Raw genomic sequence first — 22,407 nt, forward strand, 5'->3', positions numbered from 1 at the left:
TAGATTTCTGATTTATTTTTAACCCGTCTCTGTGTATCTCACTATATAATACCATTCAAAACATTCAGTATTCAATTTCAATACAAATAGGCCTACAAAAATGTCTTAATTTCATTAATCTACAAACAAACATGATTTTAAAAATAGAAAAATAAATATAAATGTAGTTCCTCTTTACGGGTTTTAGATTGATTATTCGTTTTAGATAAGTATCGTGTCGATTTCAACAAAGCGTTCATATTACCTGCGTTTAAATAAACATTTCTTTGAAGCTGATCATGTGCGCATGCGCTTCACAGAGATAGCGCAGAGCTGCAGTTGTTGTTGGTCACTGACGGAGGTGAGGTAAGTAGCCTACAGTTCCTGCGGGGAAATATAACGCATTTGAAGAAACAGTAATTATGTCATTAAATCTTTGCAGGAGGACTGTTGTATATGAGCGTTATTACGACGTTTGTAAGGCATTCACTCTCATTTTATACATTAATTTCCGGTTGATAAAAACTAAAGGAATGTTAGTTAGCTGCTGTGCTAACTTTACCATCATGGAACTGAACTGCATGGACATTTTACTCACATTTATGACTTAAGGTTAATTGGTAATTAATTAATATTTACACTTGATAATCCTGACCCGGTTTATTTGTGTAAAACGGAAGCTGCTGTATATTTAAAGCTCTTTTTTGTGTTATAAAAATACATAACGGTCTCATTCATCACACAAAGATGTCAGTAAAGTCATACTGTAATTATTTTTAAATTGTATTTAACTTGTATTTATTTGCAGCAATGTTCTGTGTATTTATTACAGTTAAATAGTTTAATATTGCCAAACCTTCATTTACAGAATGTCTCTCTCTCTCTCTCTCTCTCTCTCTCTCTCTCTCTCTCTCTCTCTCTCTCTCTCTCTCTCTCTCTCTCTCTCTCTCTCTCTCTGTCTCTGTCTGTCTGTCTGTCTGTCTGTCTGTCTGTCTGTCTAAATATTTTGTCTAAGAGGCTGCCCTTCAGTTTTAAAGTTACTAATAAAATTTTGTACTGGTAGCTTTCTGTAGTTACGGGTCTTCCTGTTTTGAGTGTTTATCTTCCTGACAGGAAATACTGTTAAGTGTAACTTGCACTGCATAGTTTATAATTTAATTGTATCATTTATATACTGTTATTTTAAAGATGTATTTTAAGCTTCATTACTCCAGTCTTCAGAATCACATGATCCTTGAGAAATTACTGTATTATTATTATTAATGGTAATAAAGGCAATAATGACTGCAGTAATATTTTTTTGAAACTACATACAATAAGAAAGCAGTTATTAAAACTTTAATAAATATTTAACAATTTAACTTTTTTTTTTACATTTAATAAATGCCGCCTTGATGAACAGAATAATTTACTTAAAAAAAAAAAACTGACCCCAAACATTTGACCGGTAGTGTACATATAATTGTTATTTCTATTATTACTATTATTTAATAAAAAACTAATATAACCATCATGTGTACTGTTAAACAGTTCTCTTTTATTTAATATCGCTATGTTTCACAGAATTTTAACGGTTAAAGATGACGACCTCTTGGAGTGATCGGCTCCAGAATTATGCAGATATTCCTGCCAACATGGATGGTTTATCCATGAAGAAGTACAGAAGAGAGGTTCATCACAGGTACTTAAACATTTCACTTTTGCTTTGAGCTTTGCAGCCCATTGTCGTTGTATTGATTCAATCAGATTGCATAGTCTTTTGGTTACGCAAAAAACAAATAGTCTTATTCAAATTTACCTGTTTCAAGAACAACTTGTATATTCAAAATTTTTAATTTAACAGCAGGAGATATTAACATAAATAATCTGGTTTCCACTCCAGATAAGATTGTGAACATTTTATTTGTAAAAACACTTTCTGATTGAAATATTTATTGAAATATGTGGATGCTCAGAGTAATTTTATGTAGCATGTTTACAGTTGCATTGCCATTCTGTTGCTTTCTGAATGCTTTTCTGCTCATACTTGTCTGTCTGTCAAATCTTTTTTCAACTTCATTGTTGAAATGATGTCAGCTTCTGTGTGATTTAAGTAATGTTGTATGAATTGCAGGCTTTTTTGCAGACAAATTTTGTTGTTGTTTTTTTGGACTGCTCAAATATTGTATGTTTTGAAACATTAAATTGTTTTTATAGGCTACAAATGGTGTTTGATAGGGTAATACAGCACAAACATAAATTTTAATAATGGCAATCATCATTTACATTGAACATATGTAAGAATTCAATTACTTAAAATTTTCTGCTTAAAGCACCATGAGAGAATAAAGACCAATTTAAAATCACATTGATGCAATGAATTAAAGACATGTATTGTCAAATATAAGCATATAGGAACACAGCTGTTCATGTAGTGGCTTTAGCCAGTATGTACTGATGTAATATATAGTCCATGTATTCCTTTATCACAAAGCTTACCACAGGAACTGGCCCACTGTCATCCTTCTATGAGGTATGCCAAAGTTTTATTGTTGACCTGCAGTGCTGACTGATCATCTGTTTTGTACTTGATGTTTTCCCCAATGTACTCATCATGGCACAGCACTAAAAATATCAAATGAACCAAACCATCAAGGATTTTGCACTGTGCTGTGACTTTATTTAGGTGTGAAGACCTGTGATGGGATATGATCATGTGAGATCATTGCTTCATTCTCCTTTCCTCTAGCTGTACCTTCTTCCTTCATGCTCTTAACACATCGTTTAACTGTAATTTACAGTTACAGCTCATTTGTTATAAATGAAGCTTTATTTGTGACACCTCACACCTCAAATGTAGAGTTTGTTGAAGATGTTCTAGCATCAGGTAAATTTAAAGAAAATATTAACATATTTTAGAAATGATTAACCACTTGAAAGATAACACATATGCAAGTTGTACACTACCTGACAAAAGATTTGTCATTGAGTTGTAAGAGCAACAAATAATAACTTGACTTCTAGTTGATCATTTAGAAAAGTGGCAGTGGATTTTTCAGATGAATCATCTGTTGAACTGAATCCCAATCATCACAAATACTGCAGATACTCATAGAAATCAGTCAAGTTTGGTGAAGGAAAAAATCATGGTTTGGGGTTACATTCAGTATGGGGTGTGCGATGTATGGATGCAGTCCTCCAAGCTCATGGGAGTCATGCACAATATGAATTATTTTTCCACTGCACCATGATTTATATTCAATACTTTATATCTTTACATTATTCTGTACATTATTTATTTTAAGTGACAAGACTTGTCCTAATTAAATAATTTAAAATCAAAGTGTAATCATATTTTATTTTGGTAAAATAAGCGTAATCTAGAGGCTGCTGCCTTTCATAAAAGCCACTTCTGATACCAAATGATCAACTAGAAGTTCCTAAAACTTGGATAAGTACAAAACATTTGTCAGGTAGTGTAATTAAAGTGATTTCCTGAAAATGAAAATGTACTCGCTATTTACTCAGCCTCAATTACTTCCAAACCTATTTGTTTTTTGTTTTAGTTAAATGCAAATACAGTGTTTGTTTGTTTGTTTGTTTGTTTGTTTTAAAGAAGACCGGTGGAAACTAGTAACCATTAACATTTAACATCTATAATATATTTTCAGCTTTTTTTTATTTGTATATTTTTTTCTTCAAAAGGAGAGAAACTCAAACAGGTTTGTGACAAGTAAAGGCAGAGTAAATCATGACAGAATTTTCAGTTTTGGGAAACTTTAAAAATACCAAATTTTATGAAATCTAGAAAACACTATTTTGTATCCTAACTGTGAAGCATTTCATATAGTAAGTATTTTGTGTTAATCCTAATTAATAATAATTGTGATTAATTAAACCTTTTGTATATTTCATTTATGCATAATTCAGTGTAAACCAAACTTTAAAAAAATATCCGTAAATTAACTTATTTTTTTTGTGATTTTTATTTATTTATTTATTTTTTCGGATTTTGTGATTCCAGTTTTTATTTTCCACGTTTATTTATGCTTTCGAATTGTTATCATTTGAATTATTAACATTATGGAACCTTGATCTTTCTTCCAACAACGTTTAACCTTGAAAAGTTCGAAAAAGTAGCTGTCATTAACATTATTAATAGTTTAAAGTGATATATTGTCTTGGTTAGTGTTGTATATTATGGTACAAAACCATATAATAAACTACCAGTACATGTTCTGTTATTTTACAGACTTATGTCTCTATCTATTATTTCTTATGCATTATACTATTTCACACTACAAATATGTCACTTAAAGTCACTTTATTAAACTGCAAAGTTGAATTGTCAACAAATCAACAGAATCATCAAAAGTCAACACAGCAGAGATCAACATCCCATAATGCAATTCACAATCGTAAATAAACCGAAAACACTTGTGAATCACAAAATACAGAATCTGTTAGTTAACAGATATTTCTACACTGCATATATTAACCAGATGATCGGTGTTCTTCTGGTTAAAATGTTTAGGAAAAACATGTTTTTCAGGTTTGTAAAACAGATGTGTTCAGTAGACCATGTGGGTATTCCCCCCCCTGATTTTAATATTTAAAAAATGTATTTATTTATTTTTATTTTGGTGTGTCTTGTAACAGTGACCAGTCATTATCACCTGAAAAAACTTGATTCAATTGGAAATCAAGGAAATAAATTACCTTTCCCCTTGCTTCTTCTCATATTTGTCTGCTGTTGGCTGAACTAGGAGTAGATCTCATTTAACCAAATGCATAAATTCTCATTTGTTGCTTTCACAGGTCAAAATATGTCAGCGCAACTCATTATTTACACTAACATAAAACTCCAAGGCAATGGAATAAAACAACCTGCTCTATTTAACACTGTTTGCAACCAACAGAATATCCATTAATTGATTGTGTTTGTACCTTCACACAGAGTTTTTGTCAATAGAAGTTTGGCAATGGAGAAGATAAAATGCTTTGGCTTTGATATGGACTACACTTTAGCAGGTAAGAACAAGTCTCTCTATGGAGAATTATGGGCTGTGTGATTACATGTTGTAAAGGGTCGTTTAAGTTTAAAAGAATCATAAAGCATTACTAAATGGCAGGATTGTAGTATGCTACTGTAAGATAATCCTCGATCTCATGTATTTGATGGTGTCATGGTTCTTTAAAAAGCACTCTTGTCTTCATGCCAAGCACCTGATTTCTCGCTCTTAACGCTCTTGAGATGGATGAATCCTCTGACATCTAAGATATGAGATGTGGAACTTTTTCATTGGTCGTATTTCTGTTTATGGGGTTTCTACATTATCTTTTAGAGAACAGCTCTATATTAACTCTGAATGTGAGTCTGCTAAATGAACGTGCTTCTCTAACTCTCTTCTGATTGCACTGCAGTGAATTTGCTTAGTGTGGTAAATGTTTCAGCAGAAAAAAACAAGGGTTTGTAGCCAGACTTTGATTTAAATGACATGGTTATGCGTTCATCTATATTTTATGTTCAGCATTCTTATTGGTCTGTATGCAAGTAGAGATCTTGAACTAAAACTGGTCTCGCTGTTATTTAGTTGAGCTTTGAAGACAGAATGGCAGGTCAGAGAGATTGGGATGTTTATTAAGCCTGATCATGGGGTAGACTACATTTCAGCAGTTTTGACACTTCCTTCTTCTCTTTTGAGCAGAAGTCTTGACGTCTGTTTAGGGAAATGCTCATTTAGGGAAATGCTCATTCAGTTGATCATGCTAATGTTTGGTTCTAGCTCCACATAATATTGTAAAAGTTTTGCATTTGTTTAATGTTGCCTGTGTTCTGAAAAATGTTTGATCACTTAATAAAGCTCTGTTTATTTAGTTTCTTGGTGTGGGGGGCTATCTTTAGTTGATTTGAAGAAACAACAAGGCACTTTTACTCAATCATTCACATAGCAGTCATTCCTGGTCCAGTTATAGATTAATTTACATCGAGTGTGAGAAAAGTACGCTTTAAAAGAAACTGTGAGGCACCATAATATTTAAAAATTATGAAATTACAATATTATTTTTGGAAATATCAAAGCATTAATAGGCTTCTAGCTGTGTTTCATATGTTTGCTGGAAAAGGAAGGAAATGGACCATTGTGCAAATCAAATTAAAGGACCATACCAGTCAAGTTTCGGGTCAGTCAGATTTATGTTTAAAAGAAATTGAACATTTAATTTAATAATGCTGAACTTATTGAACCTTTTCATTAAACAATCCAACAATAACTACATTGCAGTTGCCACAAAAACTTAAGTATCAAATCGTTTTTTACTCTCAATGAAATGAAAGGGTGTTTGTTTGTTAGAATGCCAAATAAATTTTTGCAATCACAGGAGTAAAGGTTAATTTATATAGTTGAATAAGTTAGAATTATTAGCCCCCCTTTAATCTTTTTTTTTCTTTCTAAAATAATTCCCAAATGATGTTTAACAGAGCAAGGAAATTTTCACAGTATGTCTGATAATATTTGTTCTTCTGGAGAAGGTCTTGGCTAAAATAAAAGCAGTTTTACATTTTTAAAAAATTTTTTTTTAACTATTTTAAGGTCAAAATTATTAGCTCCTTTAGGTAACATTTTTTCGATAGTCTCCTGAACAAACCATCGTTATATAATAACTTGCCTAATTACCCTAACCTGCCTAGTCAACCTAATAAACCTAGTTAAGCCTTTAAATGTGACTTTAAGCTGTATAGAAGTGTCTTAAAAACATCTAGTCAAATATTATTTACTGTCATCATGGCAAAGATAAAATAAATCAGTTATTAGAAATGAGTTATTAAAACTATAATCTTTAGAAGTGTGCTGAAAAAAATCTTCTCTTCGTTAAACAGAAATTGGGGAAAAAATAAAGAGGGGGGCTAATAATTCTGACTTCAACTGTATATATAAAAATATATATATTGCACTTTTGAGTTGTGATAACATATTATAATATTACTTTTGTCATTTGGTGAACATAAGACATCTTTCAGAAACAAACAAGGGTACAGAATACTGTTGGGGGTGTTTTCATCCACTCTGGGGTGATTTTGAATCTTAATTTGGTCACAATTTTTTTCTGTGTTTTAGCAAATGGAATGATGTACAAATTTTGGAAAAAAAATGCTTTGAAATAATTCAACAATACATTCTGGGCAAATTTACTACCCTTCTGTTATGTTAGTGGCTGTTTTTGTCCCATTGACTTCAATTATATTTTTTGATTCCGTATTCTTGATTTTTGGTGGTTTTCCCTGTTGGGAAGAGGTAAAATTAGCTATTTTTACTGTTGATCAACTGTTGCAGTGCTAGAAAGCTTTCTGCTTTTTATATGGAGTATAGTGTATTTGTGAGTGTGTAAGAGAGACCTTTGCACATTTGCATTAATATGTCTGAGAAAATCTAAATAAGCACCTCAGCCTTCAGAACATGGTAAACGTAGTACGTATATTTATGCACGCACACTACTATTTGTTGTTTTACTCCATAGAACTCTATATAAAAGCAAGATTTTTTTTTTTAACAGGCCAATCTAAAGGGTTAAAGATGTCAACTGGCGATCAACAGTAAAAATGACAAGTTTTACTTCTTCCCAACAAGGAAAACCACCAACAACCAAGAATACATGCTTATACTGTATGGTGCCAAGGCTTTGCAATCAAAAAAATCTTGTTATAATGGAAATAAACAGGGCAAAAAGAGCCACTAACAGAAGGAAAGGGTAGTAAATTTGAACAATACACAAGGAATAAACATGTTGTCACCTCCTTCATGTGCTATATTGATCACTCTCTCAGATAACCTAGTCTCTGTTTTCCTTAATGTTAATAGTGTACAAGTCTCCGGAGTATGAGTCTCTTGGCTTTGATCTGACTGTGGAACGACTTGTTTCCATTGGTTACCCCCAAGAGCTGCTAAACTTTGTCTATGACCCTGCTTTTCCTACAAGGTGATTTTTAAGTCATTTTTAAACATTTTCAACGCAATAAAACTTGACTTCCACTTCATATTTTAATCCACTCAAGTTCTGTTTACCTTTCAGAGGCTTGGTGTTCGATACTACATATGGAAATCTGCTGAAAGTAGATGCATATGGAAACATTCTTGTGTGCGCTCATGGTTTCAACTTCCTGCGTGGGTGAGTCAGCACTAGCGTTTAGGACCAACCGATGACCTGGTTATTTAAGCATGGTGTGTTTGTGTCCTAATTTTTAGTATTTGTTTTATCTTAGTAACAAGAGACAAAATATTTGCAACAAAGCAAATAGCGTGTTTTGTCTTGGTCACACTTCCCACAAAGGTCATAATTAGTGTATTTTTCATTTTCATGTTGTTTTTAGTCCAGAGATAAGAGAGCTGTACCCAAACAAGTTCATTCAGCGTGGAGATACAGAGCGATTCTACATCCTCAACACACTCTTTAACCTCCCAGGTCAAAATCTTACATCTTTTATATATAATATATATGTATGTAAATCTAAGGAGCTGATGACTTGGAGTTGAACCAGACTTTGGTAAAAACCCAAACAATACAAAAAGAAAAACTTAAAAATCTGAAAAAAAAATCTATAATAACAATGAAATGACACAAGGGGAAAGTATTGAACTACTAAAACATATTTAATACTTTATATAAAAGGCTTTTTTGGTGATGGCAGCTCAAAGACTCCTCTCATATGGAGAATGAAGTCACATGAATTGCTAAGGTATGAGTTTTTCACTTTCAACAAAGTGTAAAAGTCTTGATGGTTCTGCGTGTCTCATCTATCAAATCTGATCTTTAATTTGTATTATATATTGGATTCAAGACAGATGATTGGCTAGGCCATTCTACAGCTTGATTTTCTTTCTCTGAAAGAATTTGTGAGTTTCCCTGGCTGTGTTTTGGATCATTGTCTTGCTGAAGTGTCCACTCTGCTTTCGTCTTTATAATCCTGATGATGTAAATGTTGGACTGAAGCAACTAAAATTAATTTACAATGAGGAATGGCAGAGGGCTGCTAAATAACCTCTAAGAGATTTCAGCTGCTTTCTGGGCTTTCACTGCCCATTCTGCACTTTCCTTTTTTCATGTAAACAACTCTTTTTCCCTGTGGCATTGCATTTTATTATTCATAACTAGTTGGTAAACTAATTAGATTTGTTTTATTTGCGTATATGGATTTCCTTACCAAGATCTATTGAAAATTTCCAGTCAATGGCACTGATAAAATGGTTTTCTGAGAGAAATGGTGACATATTCAATACTTATTTTGCCCGCTGTATGTGTTTGCGTTTTTTTAGAGACATACCTCTTTGCCTGCCTGGTGGACTTCTTTACTAGTTGCTCAAGATACACCAGGTCTGTTTTTCTGCTCTCAGTTTATCACCTTTGTAACTATTCTGATAAACGATTATAGTAAGATTGGTGTTTTATGCTCGTTTATTTTCATTCACAGTTGTGAGATGGGCTTTAAAGATGGAGATCTTTTTATGTCTTTCAAGAGCATGTTTCAGGATGTCAGAGATGCTGTGGATTGGGTCCATTTTAAAGTAAAGGCTATTTTTAAATGTCAAAATATTTGATTCTTATAAAGAACTGCACTTTGTGTAAATTTTAAACCTCTTCTGTGTGATATTTCAGGGCTCACTAAAGGAGAAAACGGTTGAAAACCTAGAGAAATATGTGGTGAAAGATGTAAGCAATAAGATTGTTGTGTAGACCTGGGTTGTATTCCAGAAAGCAAGGATTGCATCAGATATACAAATATACAATTAGTTTAGCTTCAATGGATTTCTGGTAGTAAGTTTAGTTACCGCAGAGTGTGTTTACTCTGAATATACACAACATTTTCAACAGAATAACGTATCCTTATGTCCCCAAGCTTATTATGTGCAGAGCTTAAGTTGCAATGACTGCTTGCATACCTTGAAAGTTACTTCATCCTTTAGAACCGAATGTTTAGGTTATCCATTAACTTAACCTCCTATGTCACATAACCTGCTTTCAAGAATACCCCCAAGTATTTTTATGTTGCACTTTTTCATTTATTAATTATAAATTACAATGTATAGTTTACAGACATAAGTATTTTATGTGTTTTCATATCTTTTGTCTTTTCTTAATCTAGGCCAAATTACCATTGCTTCTAAGTCGAATGAATGAAGTTGCCAAGGTGTTCCTTGTTACCAACAGTGACTACAAGTACACAGACGTGAGTTATTCAAAATGTAATATCTGAATGATCTGACGTCATTTAAGACCTGACAAAATCTGTTGGATTTTCATTAGAGAATATTCGTTAGATACATGATCTTTGGTAACACTTAAAGCTCCTGTGTAAAATACATTTTAAATGTATTTTAATGCATTAATTATGCATTGGAATACCTTTAAATGCATTGTCTATTACCCTATTTATTATGTTTAGATTTATTCTATTAAAACAACCCCTTTTAAATGTAATGAGATCTGCATGTTACCATAATTTGGTTATAGTTATTTGTGAAAATGTTATTAAATCCATTGAGATGAACATTTTCATGAATTAATTCATTTTACATAAAGACTTCAAAATCAAATGAAGTGTTCTAATAATTTCCCTTTTTCTTTTTCAGAAAATTATGACATACTTGTTTGATTTTCCACATGGTCCAAAAGTAAGTAACCGTTCATTAGTGACACTGTTATTTTGTACATATATGTTAACAATCATACTGGTACTGCCTGTTTTTTTTTGTTTGTTTTTTTTGTTTTTTACCAGAACACCAATACAAATGTCCATTGAGAAAGGACAGCATACATTTTACATATAATTTGTGTAGAAAACTTGAACCAGGAAACATAGAGGAACACCATTGTTTAGAGAAACACCCTGAGGAATAATTTGCCGTTTATGATGTATCTGTAACACCATCAGCTTTTTTCTATTTAGAAACAAATATTTGGAAAAGACATAAAAAGAAAGATGGGGATTATCAGGGGCCATATAAGATCTTTTATATAACCAAGGTTTATCACATTCACAGACAGTGATGGACTGAATCTATTATTTGTTTATTACAGGTGGGTTCTCCTCATCGACCCTGGCAGTCCTACTTTGATCTTATTCTGGTGGATGCCAGGAAGCCAGTGTTTTTTGGGGAAGGCACAGTTTTGAGACAAGTGGACACGGTAAGATCTGCTCGACTCACAAGAGTAACTTTCAGAAAAAAAAACATTTATTGATTCACATTCAGCAATATTTCTGTTCTGTAGACCACTGGGAGACTGAAGATTGGGACATATACAGGTCCCTTGCAGCATGGCATAGTATATTCTGGTGGTACGTTGTAGATGCAGTTTTTTATTTATTTAATAATTGGGTAACACTTTAGTTTAGATCACAATTCATGCTATTAAATACTGGCTTATTACCTGCCTATTATTAAGATGTTAACTGTGCTTTATTAGTTTTAAAGCATGATCTTATTCTGCATTCCTAATACTTCCTAAAACCCAAACCCAACTTCTACCTAACTATTAATAAATTTAAAGATAATTAGTAGTTTTATTTAGCTAGTAGTGTTAGTTAATGGTTTGTTAATACCGTGAATTGTGACCTAAAGTGTTACCAATAATTGTTGTCGGATCTGGCTGATAAAATTTGTTTTTCCTCCTCAGGTTCATCAGACATAGTTTGTGATCTGCTTGGAGCAAAAGGAAAGGACATCCTGTATATTGGTGACCACATCTTTGGAGATATCCTGAAGTCTAAGAAGCGTCAGGGCTGGAGAACGTTCCTGGTGATTCCTGAGCTGGCTCAGGAGCTGCACGTTTGGACTGACAAGAGCAGTGAGTCTGTGAAAGTGTTGTGTCTTGGCAGACTTATTAGACTCTCACTGATCAAAAGGCAAAATCTTAAAAAAAAAAAAAAACTTTTTATAAAGATTTGACTGTGTGCAAAGGATAGGTCAGACAATGTGACAAAGACTGGAGAGCTAGCTTTCCCTGATATCTGTTTTCCTCTAATCTTCAAGGTTACAGGCTAATCTACATATCCCAAGATTGTAAAAAGCATTTCATTGCATCTCCACCCTTGAGTTTTGTGTACTTGGGTTGATTATCATGGTGACCCTCACAACATTCCTGTAGAGTCTGATGGCTTGACCTAAGACTATTGTTCACTAAACGCAAAAAAAAAGAATAAATTATCAATAAAACAATGGTTTACTATAGAAACACTTTTTTAAATCACTTGAATTTAACACTGCATCATTACTTACTCTAATATTTTCTGAGTTGTGAATATGCTAATTATTCCTCGCTTTCATTCAGTGAATTAATGGATTAACAGTTATTGCTGTTAGTTACTGCAATTTTGAATGGATTATAGCTCAGACACTGACTACGTTTACATGGACATCAGTAATCCAAATATTGCCAATATATGAATAAGACAATAATATGATTAAGGTTAGGGTTTACATGAGTTGCTTTTTGAATGTTCCTCATGACCGATTAACGTCATTGCATCACTGCGTGCTTGCTGGGTTTGACGAGATCCCGTTTTAATCACTAAAAAGCTTTTACACTTTTTAGTTCACCACAATCTCACAAACCAGAGATAAACTAAAAGCTAGAGAGAAGAGAATGGGAGAGAGCAATAAGTTTGAATGTGCTTTTATCTCCTCATCCACCATGTGACCAAATCGACAGTTTAAAGCTTCCCCAAGGTGTGACAACTTGCAAACCCCCAATGTAAACACATCTCATCCTGCAGGCCTTGATCTTATCAGCCCTTCTGTTCCTTTTACAATTTCAAACCACTCTTTTGGAAAGAAAGACTTGGTTCACAATAAAAGCAAATGCTTTTGAGCATTTTCAGCCTTTTAGTATACACAATAGGGCTCTACAATGCACGATTATTCTCTTATGAACACCGCATATACACCGCCAGCCACTTTATTAGGTACATCTTACTTGTACAGGGTTGGATCCCCTTTTGCCTTCAGAACTGGCTTAATCCTTCAGGGCATAGATTCAACAAGGTACTGGAAATATTCCCCAGAAACTTTGGTCCACATTCACATCCATGATGCAAATCTCCCGTTCCACCACATCCCAAAGGTGCTCTATTGGATTGAGGTCTGGTGACTGCGGAGGCCATTTGAGTTCAGTGAACCCATTGTCATGTTCAAGAAACAAGTCTGAGATGATTCGCGCTTTTTGACTTGGCACGTTATCCTGCTTAAAGCAGCCATCAGAAGATGGGTACACTGTGGTCATAAAGGAATGGACATGGTCAGCAACAATATTCAGGTAGGCTGTGGCGTTGACACGATGCTCAATTGAAATACTCTGCTGCATATCTCTGATGTAACGAGTGGTTGTTTAAATAACTGTTGCCTTTCTATCAGCCCGAACCAGTCTGGCCATTCTCCTCTGACCTCTGGCATCAACAAGGCATTTGCGCCCACAGAACTGCCATTTACTGGATTTTTTCTCATTTTCAGACCATTTTCTGTAAATCCTAGAGATGGTTGTGCATGAAAATTCCACTAGATCCCACTAGTTTCTGAAATACTCTGACCAGCCTGTCTGGCACCAACAACCATGCCACGTTCAAAGTTACTTGAACCTTAGAACACTTAAATCGCCTTTCTTCCTCATTCTGATGCTTGGTTTGAACTGCAGCAGATCGTCTTGATCATGTCTACATGCCTAAATGCATTGAGATGCTGCCATGTAATTGGCTGATTAGAAATTTGCGTTAGCAAGCAGTTGGACAGGTGTAGCTAATAAAGTGGCCGTGAGTGTATACAGTAGACAACATTTAAAGTGAATCAGCACTTTTCATGAAAGCTGTCCTAAAACTATTGAACACCTATTCTTGTCCTAGGAACATTTTGAAAAACACTTTTGATTCACTTTGAGTGTACATGCACAAATCTTGTTTATCTTAAAGTATATTATTAACAACACCAGACAGACATATAAACAAATACATAAGCTTTATTTTCATTTTCATTTTTGCTCTGTGCAGCCTACAGGCACATATGATCATATCCATGAGACATAGGCTATTTCTCAATTCCAAGAACGCAGAGAACGGACTTGTGTTCTCATGGAGACCGGTCTTGCCAGGTGTCCTCGGAAGAATGAACTCGGGAGACCACGAGAACAGAGAACGCATCCTCTGAGAAATGAGATGCTGCGTTCTTCCTGATGGTCACGTGACCTTCATGCCTTTTAAATGGAAAGTTAAACATTAAACATAAAAGTAAACATTACAGCATTCATAAAACGATTTATTGTTTTTCCCCCTTTACAAAATATATACTCTGCATAAAAACATAAATATTCGTTGCACAATATAAATAAAGCAGATTTTAATAAGAAATTTCAGCAAATAAACACCCTTATTGTGTTTATTCCTTTATTAAGATGTCCATGGTGATGTTTATATTCACCGTTTCATTTAGGGAAACTTCTGAGGTAAATAAGTTATATCTCTGAACTTTAATAATAAATCTAAATGCTGCGCTTCCCACCTCCAGTCGCAATGACTTCTGGAACTTCTAGAGCAAGCTTGGTGCTCAAGTCTGCATCGGTGCGTCCTCAATATCAAGAACATATCCGGGAAGTTTCACGCGTTCTCCGTTCTTGCGGTCTTGAGTATTGGAACTAAACTTTGGCAGCTGATGATGACGAGAATACGAGAACACGAGGACACGAGGACGCAAGACTACTGAAGAAGGCATATTGAGAAACAGCCATCGACAGACCGTTCATAATGTTCTTTTTTTTTTTTTTACAGGCCTGTTTGAGGAGCTACAGAGTCTGGATATTTTTCTGGCAGAGCTCTACAAGTAGGTATAATCTCTGAACTCTCGCTCAGATGTTTGCTCTGCCAGCATGCAGTGCCAGTTTGTGCTCACAGTCATGCACTCGTGTACCCAGAGAAGGACACGTCGCTCCCTCTCTGCCGTCCACGGCTATTTGACATCCAGATAAAGGGGTGCACATTCTTTTCTATTTTAAGGCTGATGGTTCAAGGCTTATGTTACATTTAACTCATTCATTACTGTTCGAATACCAAGCACACATTTCTGTTTTTGGCTTTTTTTTTTTTTTCTACATCTGCATTTTTTTTCCCCACAGGCATTTGGACAGCAGCAGCAATGAGAGACCTGATATTAGCTCTCTTCAGAGGAGGATTAAGGTATTTTTATTGGTTCTAAGGAAAGCAGTACACCATGCACTGAGAATCATATCATGTAACTTTAGTCAATAAAAGGAAAAAAACACATGTCAAGGGCAGGATGAAAGCCTTCAGCTGTAAAATAAATACTTAATAACTACTTTCTACAGTAAACATTTGCATCAATCAATGTTGGATGGAGAATTATAATTAAGCAATTTTTATTGGCAACTTTTTTTTAGAAACCAAATTAAAATTGAAAGAGCTTTAGTGAGTCCTGTATTATTGATGATAATAATATTTTAACATTGAGCAGAAAGTGAGATTACACTGATCATTAAATTAAAGTCTAATAAAGTTTAAAAAAAGTAAAAAAAAAAAGTTAAATTGTGTACTGTTTTGTCACTAACGCTGTATTTATTTGCTAAAATCATAGTATATACAGCATTATATTGTGAAATTGTACAATCTAAAGTAACTAAAGTAAGTTTTCTATTTTAAAACATATTTTAAAACATTTGAAAATGCTTTTCTGTGATGCCAAAACAGAATTTTTGTTTCATTTTTATAATGTTGCTTTAACAACAAGAGCTTTTTTCCAGATCATGAGAATTGGTCAGAATTGAATTGTGATTTGAACATCAGGGTTATATTTGATAAAATAATGATTTATTAATCCTTCTAAAAATGTTTGAAAAAGTGGCACTTTTGGTTATTTTATGCAATTTTATTTTTAATTTTCAATAAAATTATTATTAGATTTCTATAGGATGTTTATAGAAAGTTCTAATGAACAGCATTTAAAATATTGTTAGAATTTTTTAAAACATTAAACAATGTAAAGAGTTTTTTTACTGTTTCTTTTTAATAATTTAATGTCTACTTATATATACACATTTTTTTTTTAACTTTAATAAGAAAAAGAGAAAAATAATTGTCTTTAAACTTTCGAACATATATTAGTTTCAGTCCAGAAGAGAGGATTCACTTTATTTAGACTCCATATCATGTACTGTTTCTGTTTCAGAAAGTGACCCATGACATGGACATGTGCTATGGTATGATGGGAAGTTTGTTCCGCAGCGGCTCTCGCCAGACACTCTTTGCCTCTCAAGTGATGCGTTACGCTGACCTGTATGCGGCGTCCTTCATCAATCTCCTGTATTACCCATTTAGCTACCTGTTCAGAGCTGCGCACGTCCTGGTAAGTAGGCTCAACAAAAATTCAAGTGTTTTCAAGTATTGAAACAAACTTACCACACACAACACACTTCTCAGAAAGTACCTTTTTCAGATGTGGGCATAACTGACATTCTCTTTTTTCAATGTTTTACTTACTCAATTGCAGAATTGTCAGGTATGCATTCCAGGATCAAAGTCCATTGATAGAAATGATCAAATTTTCATTTTGTTTTTGCAAGAAAGAAACACTTTGACACCTACAGTACAATGTAGGCCAAAAAACACTGCATTTTAAAAGGCTGGTTCACACCAAGCTGACTTCAAACAACTAGTGTTGACAAACCCAACTGTGTTGTCGCCTTTCATTGGCTTATGTCTTGTTCAAATAGTTGCTTTTGAACAAACACACCAAATGGACAGAAACTGACTGAAAGCAGAGAAAGTGCTCTACGTCTGCGTGGGAAGATGTGTCTTTCTGCGCGTGCGGAGAGCAGTATCTGTTTTCTCGTTCACAACTTCTGATTCGCACATGCAAAAAGTAAACAGCAAAATTCAGTAACGTTATCACTCACTAAAAGGGATTCACTCCTGCAAATAAATCTGATAATGTAATAATCCATATTGTTTGCAAAATTTAAGAAATTAAGCTAAATTTTGCTCTGATTTGTTCCTGAATAACCAGTCAGAGCGCTCTATTCAGCCAAGGACAGATGCCGATTCTACATGCTGAATCGGGCCAAAGAGCTCCGACATTAACCAGATGAGAGGCCATGTGTGGAACACAACAAACCAACTAGCCGGACCGACCGACAGACAGACAAACCCCAACTGTCGACCGTCGGCTTGGAGTGTCCTGGTCTTAAAAGAAACCAATTGAGCTGGAAAACCATGACCCTGACCAGACTCTAGCAGCACAGCTTCACATTGATATTATAAACTGTGAATGTAATGACTCACACTTTATCTCAACAACTCTGACTGGCTAAGCCGTGATTTAAACACAACCTTTTTGACCTTATTCTTCACATAAAAGTGGCCGCTGCCCAGTGTTGCCAACTTAGCGACTTTGTTGCTATATTTACTTTTCAGACCCCCTAGTGACAATTTTTTTTTAAAGTGACTAGCGACAAATCTAGTAACTTTTTTGGTGTTACTGGAGTTTTTTATAGACTCTCATGTGTCGGTACTCTCGTTCCTACTCTTCTTAACAAGCTGCGGGTGATGCTGTCAGCCCCTCCCCTATGGAATTAGATTTGTGCCAAATAAAATGCTTGAAACTTTTCCAAAAAGAACACAAATATACATAAACAAATAAAAAAAAACACTCGAAAAATACAAAAAAAATCAAACAAATGGCAAAAAAACACTCTTTAAAAAAAGTGTATTATTAGTTTGGTTCACTTTCTGCTTCGCTCAAACGTTTCTCAAATTCTGGGCACAGGCTTACCCGCTCCCTCGCCTCAGAGCACTCACAGGCGGCCCAGTCCGCAGATCACCTCTTTGCGTACCGACGACAAATGATTAAGCACCGCGAGTGTAGGGTATTTTCATTGTACAGTCAAACCGATCTGCTTCTCCTTTGTTTTAAATTTAACAATTTAATTTGACCATTTATTTTCTTGTTCACAAACACAGATATTTTAGGGACAGTTTTGTACTTGTTTGAGTTTATTACGTCTGAGAGATTTCTGCAAATTCACTGCATATCTGTACTAATTTACTCTATTCCAACAGCAATAAATTTAGTTAAATTGGAATGCATACAGTGATGATGTCAATAATATGCAAATTGACGTATGATGTAATCTAGCGACATTTAGCGAGTTTTCGGGCAGAGCTTTGCACATTTTCATTGAAAATAGTTACCACCACTGACGCTTCGAATAGTTCCTTTCACACTTACAGACCTTTTCAGAAAATTACCGTCAATTTTCCAGAAAGATCTGTATGTGTGAACAGGCCCTTTTAAAAAACACGGGTAAATTTGTTCTGGCAATTTTCCGGAAAGAGAAGTTGTAACATTACTGGTAATTTGCCGGAATGCTGCGCTGTGTCAACGCAGAAGGAGAATTGTTGGAAAGAGCGCGTTCACGCTTAGAACGCACTGACGTAAGACGTCTACTCCAGCCAATCAAAACATTCAGACACATTCACATCCACACCTGTTTATGACAATAAAAGCCTTTGGATACTTTTCCAGACACATTCAGATGCTAGTTGTTGGTCACATAACGTTTCTATGTTCCTTCTTAATGCCAACTGTGGAAAAAATCATTGATAAAATGCCTATGATAAACCGCCATTGTTTACCTTCAAGCTCTGCTTAACGCGTGTGCACGTGAAGTGCAGGAGTGCTCCAGTGAGCGCCAGCACACACACACATTATGAACATCTCGACATGCGAAAGTGTTCATATGGTTTCGTCAAAGATGTTCACAATACTTATCCATCCACAGAATTTTAATGTTGTCAAATGTGTAAACATTTAGCTGTGGTTCACGCATCTCCCTTTGGATGTCTCTGGGATAAGCTGCATGAATGATAAAGCTTTAAATAAAAGTGAAACCATCAAGCCGGATCCCTATTACATTTACAAACACAAGCGCAGCCCTTTTGACCTAATTTCTGGTTAATGATGTCAGAATTTACCGGTATTTTGGAATGGAAGTGTCAACGGTCTTTTCCGGAAAGTCCTTGCCTGTGTGAACAGCGCTTTCTTGAATTTACCAGTAAAGTCGTTCCGTTAATTTTCTGGATATTTACCGGTATCACTGTGTGAAAGGGGCTATTGAAACATTATTGGCTCGAGACTTCAGGTGTCATAGGCAACTGACTCGTAAGTTCAATAGGCTTTAAGGGGGAGGGGCTACTTGATATGCCCCGCCCCATCTTCATGTTTCAGTTGAAATTACGTCACACATCAGGACACTTTAGGTCAACTTAAATGACCCATTTTTGCCTGTGGTTTGGTTTACAAACAGATGCCTCACGAGTCCACCGTGGAGCACACTCACGTGGACATCAACGACAGTGAATCCCCCATGGCCACCCGCAACCGGCACGCCATAGACTTCAGAGAGCACGAGTGCAAGAGACACCAGCTGACCCGCTCCATCAGCGAAATCAACCCGCCACACCTTTTCCCTCAGACGCCTCAGGAGATCACACACTGCCACGACGAGGATGATGACGAGGAGGAAGAAGAGGAGGAAGAGGAATAAACACATGACTGCTGATCTTACAAATGCATCTACTGTTTAAACAAGTATGAACCCTGCATTCACACACAGCCATATATTTTGTAAAGCTGCAAAGAGAGGATGTTTATTTCTTGTGAAATATATTTTAGAGTGTAAAGTTTGACGAGAGGATGAAGCTAAAATGTTTAGCTTCCTATTTTTGAACGAGCTCTACTCAGAAACGAGAACAGATCTGTGAATTATTTGCATGATGTTGAGGGAACATTACGAGTTACGAGGTACATCGCTGGCTTGAGCTTAAGTTAATAGCATGAATACTTATTTTTTTGGCTCTGTGATGTATGTCGATCGCTTTCAAACTCCAGAGAGGAGCCGTATAGCATGCTGGAAAATGACACCAACAGTACAGCTTGCTTGTTATCCGTTTGACTGCCTGTTCAAGCGATGTAAGGTCGCCATCTACTTTTCAAAACTGGTAGTACTCAAATTGCTGTCATTATTTTTTTTTTTTCGGAGGAAAAATGCAACTTTTCATGATACTAGAAACCGTTTGAAAGAGTCTTATGCACTCGCCCCGATCACTGTGTTAATATTAGACTGAGAATCTAGAGCTTAGATTCATTACCTACTATTTTTATATCCACTGACCTACAGTTACTGCAGATAGATATATTTAAACGCATCCTTTTTTGTTGTTTTTATTAGTATAATGGTTAAGTTTCTGGCAGAGGGTGGTAATTTAGGAAGAAAAAAGCTGGTCTAAAAGAATTGTGGGAACCAGTGGATCAACATCCATCGAAGACATGGTTATAATGAATATTTGTATCTCTGTTATACAGTCCTGATTCTGAAATCATTGTTTTTGGCTGGCATGGTGCTTTTTAGCATTATTTTTGTTGTTGTTGTTTTAAACTGAAGGGAATTTATGATGGGTCCATGTTGGTTTGATATACTGTACTGCTTTATTTTGAACAGTATTTGGACTGAACTCCCGGATTATTTCAATCTAAGTCATCTTGCCAATTTAATATATGGATGCGTTCATTCAACCAAAGACTGTTATTGCTGTCCCTCTTTTAAATTCACAGATGCTGTTGATTCATTGATTTGGAGACTGTATTGTGTAAGGTATTTTTAATGTTTCATTTAGGCTTTCCCGAATCTGCTGTGGGGCATGTGTGATTCATCTGTATTTTTATTGTTTTGAAATCTCTGTATTTTAGTTTGAGCCCTGTTTTAAAACCATTTCCTTTTACTGTTTCTCATGAATGTGTTTGGATTTATTTTTGTGTTTGTTGAATTTACAGCTACTGTAATGGCAGACAGTTGTGGGAGGATCAGATTATACTGTATTTTTAGTGCAGAATTAAATCAGTATGTTTTCAAACGTGATGTCCATTACATGTTTTTGTTTGGCATCGTTGAGTTGGGTTTCAGTGCTGTAGGTTGTTGCCAATGACTGTATAAAATGTTGCATATGAAGAGAATAAAGTTCCTGTTATGCAGCTCCCCCTTGTGGTCATTCAGCAATAACTAATGTATTTTACACCTTTAAAAGACCAAACAGGTCTTTGTATTGTTCTTAAGATCGAGATTAAATGTTTAATGACTAAACAGACATTTTTAAAATGTTATAATATAAATAATGTATATAATATAAAAATTATAACCAATGTTTTAAAGGGCACCTATGATGAAAAACATCTTTTGGAAGCTGTTTGAACAGAACTGTGTGTAGGTATAGCGTGTCCACCTACACCAGGAGTGATAGAAACCCAACAAATCTCTTCTTTTTTTTTTTTTTTTCTTTATTTCCTGACGTTAAAATAGAAGCCAAACAAAGAAACAGATTAAAATATGTCCCAACTCTGTAATTTTTTTTTATACATATAAGTTTAAAACGTTTTTAAAACAGCATGTTTGTAATAAAGAGAGTAAAGTCATTATGTAATTCTTAACCGCTATAATCACCACGGCCGCATGGTGTCATATATATATATATATATATATATATATGTATATATATATATGTATATATGTATATATAAATATGTATATATATATATATGTATATATGTATATATGTATATATAAATATGTATATATATATATATAAATATGTATATATGTATATGTATATATAAATATGTATATGTATATATGCATATGTGTATATGTGTGTACTACAAACGGTGTTTTTTATAAAAACACGCGTTTTTATAAAAATATGTATATGTATATATGTGTGTGTGTATATATATATATATATATATATATATATATATATATATATATATATATATATATATATATAAAAATATGTATATGTATATATGTATATGTATATATGCATATGTGTATATGTGTGTGTACTACAAACGGTGTTTGTGTATAACTCATCGTTTCAGAAATGCTTGAATAAACTCCACCACAAATACAGGAAATAAACAGTCCAGTAAATTTAGCAGCAGATTCGGATTTTACAGATCAAGAACCCATGACTGAAACGTTGTTCCTACACAAATAGCACCTCTTTTCAACCATCGCAAGGTATGCAATCACCTACAACCTTATTTTCCTAAAAAAAGAGCTTTCCTACATGCTGGTCGCATTATATTGATCTCTATGTGCAGGCAGCGATGAGATGGATCCTTAAGGACCATCTTCAAACAGCAAAGCGAAAACCGTTACTACAAAAACTGTCAATAACTAACCTCTAACACATTATACTGCCATCAAACTCAGTTCACACCACATGCAAACTCCAAACTGACCCAGCCGGGGCTGAAACCAGCGACGTTCTTAATGCGAGGCGATTGTGCTACCTACTGCACCACCCTTGTGATAATTATTTGTGACCTTTTTGAGGAATTTGTA

General features: G+C 34.6%; 1 protein-coding gene and 1 long non-coding RNA gene across 3 annotated transcripts; one reads left to right on the plus strand and one right to left on the minus strand.

Annotated features, from left to right (window-relative positions):
- Positions 1–270: 270 nt before the first annotated feature.
- Positions 271–21,039, plus strand: nt5c2a (5'-nucleotidase, cytosolic IIa). Of its 2 annotated transcripts, XM_056470503.1 has the most exons (19): positions 271–345; positions 1,543–1,660; positions 2,453–2,491; positions 4,916–4,989; positions 7,818–7,935; positions 8,029–8,124; positions 8,327–8,418; positions 9,270–9,327; positions 9,425–9,518; positions 9,610–9,663; positions 10,097–10,180; positions 10,584–10,625; positions 11,032–11,139; positions 11,224–11,290; positions 11,629–11,799; positions 14,765–14,816; positions 15,109–15,169; positions 16,176–16,352; positions 19,312–21,039. In XM_056470503.1, exons 2-19 carry the CDS (start codon positions 1,560–1,562, stop codon positions 19,549–19,551), a joined length of 1,728 nt encoding a protein of 575 aa, XP_056326478.1. In that variant the 5' UTR covers positions 271–345; positions 1,543–1,559; the 3' UTR covers positions 19,552–21,039. The 2 variants fall into 2 exon arrangements, with proteins under 2 accessions (XP_056326478.1, XP_056326479.1); XM_056470504.1 differs by lacking the exon at positions 2,453–2,491.
- On the minus strand, positions 13,944–15,103 carry LOC130239366 (uncharacterized). Its single transcript, XR_008838690.1, has 2 exons — positions 14,499–15,103; positions 13,944–14,193 (listed from the first exon to the last, which is right to left on the minus strand). It is a non-coding gene; the product is annotated as an uncharacterized LOC130239366 (long non-coding RNA).
- Positions 21,040–22,407: the final 1,368 nt, after the last annotated feature.

The sequence above is a fragment of the Danio aesculapii genome, chromosome 13, assembly GCF_903798145.1.
Source record: "Danio aesculapii chromosome 13, fDanAes4.1, whole genome shotgun sequence".
Lineage (NCBI taxonomy): Eukaryota > Metazoa > Chordata > Actinopteri > Cypriniformes > Danionidae > Danio > Danio aesculapii.

What these genes read in the sequence shown, in the direction of transcription:
- nt5c2a (XM_056470503.1), top strand. Translation starts at nt 1,560, where the DNA reads ATGACGACCTCTTGGAGTGATCGGCTCCAGAATTATGCAGATATTCCT. An exon ending in AGTTGCTCAAGATACACCAG is followed by an intron (nt 9,328 to 9,424) that starts GTCTGTTTTTCT and finishes TTTCATTCACAG; the next exon opens with TTGTGAGATGGGCTTTAAAG. An exon ending in CTCTTCAGAGGAGGATTAAG is followed by an intron (nt 15,170 to 16,175) that starts GTATTTTTATTG and finishes TTTCTGTTTCAG; the next exon opens with AAAGTGACCCATGACATGGA.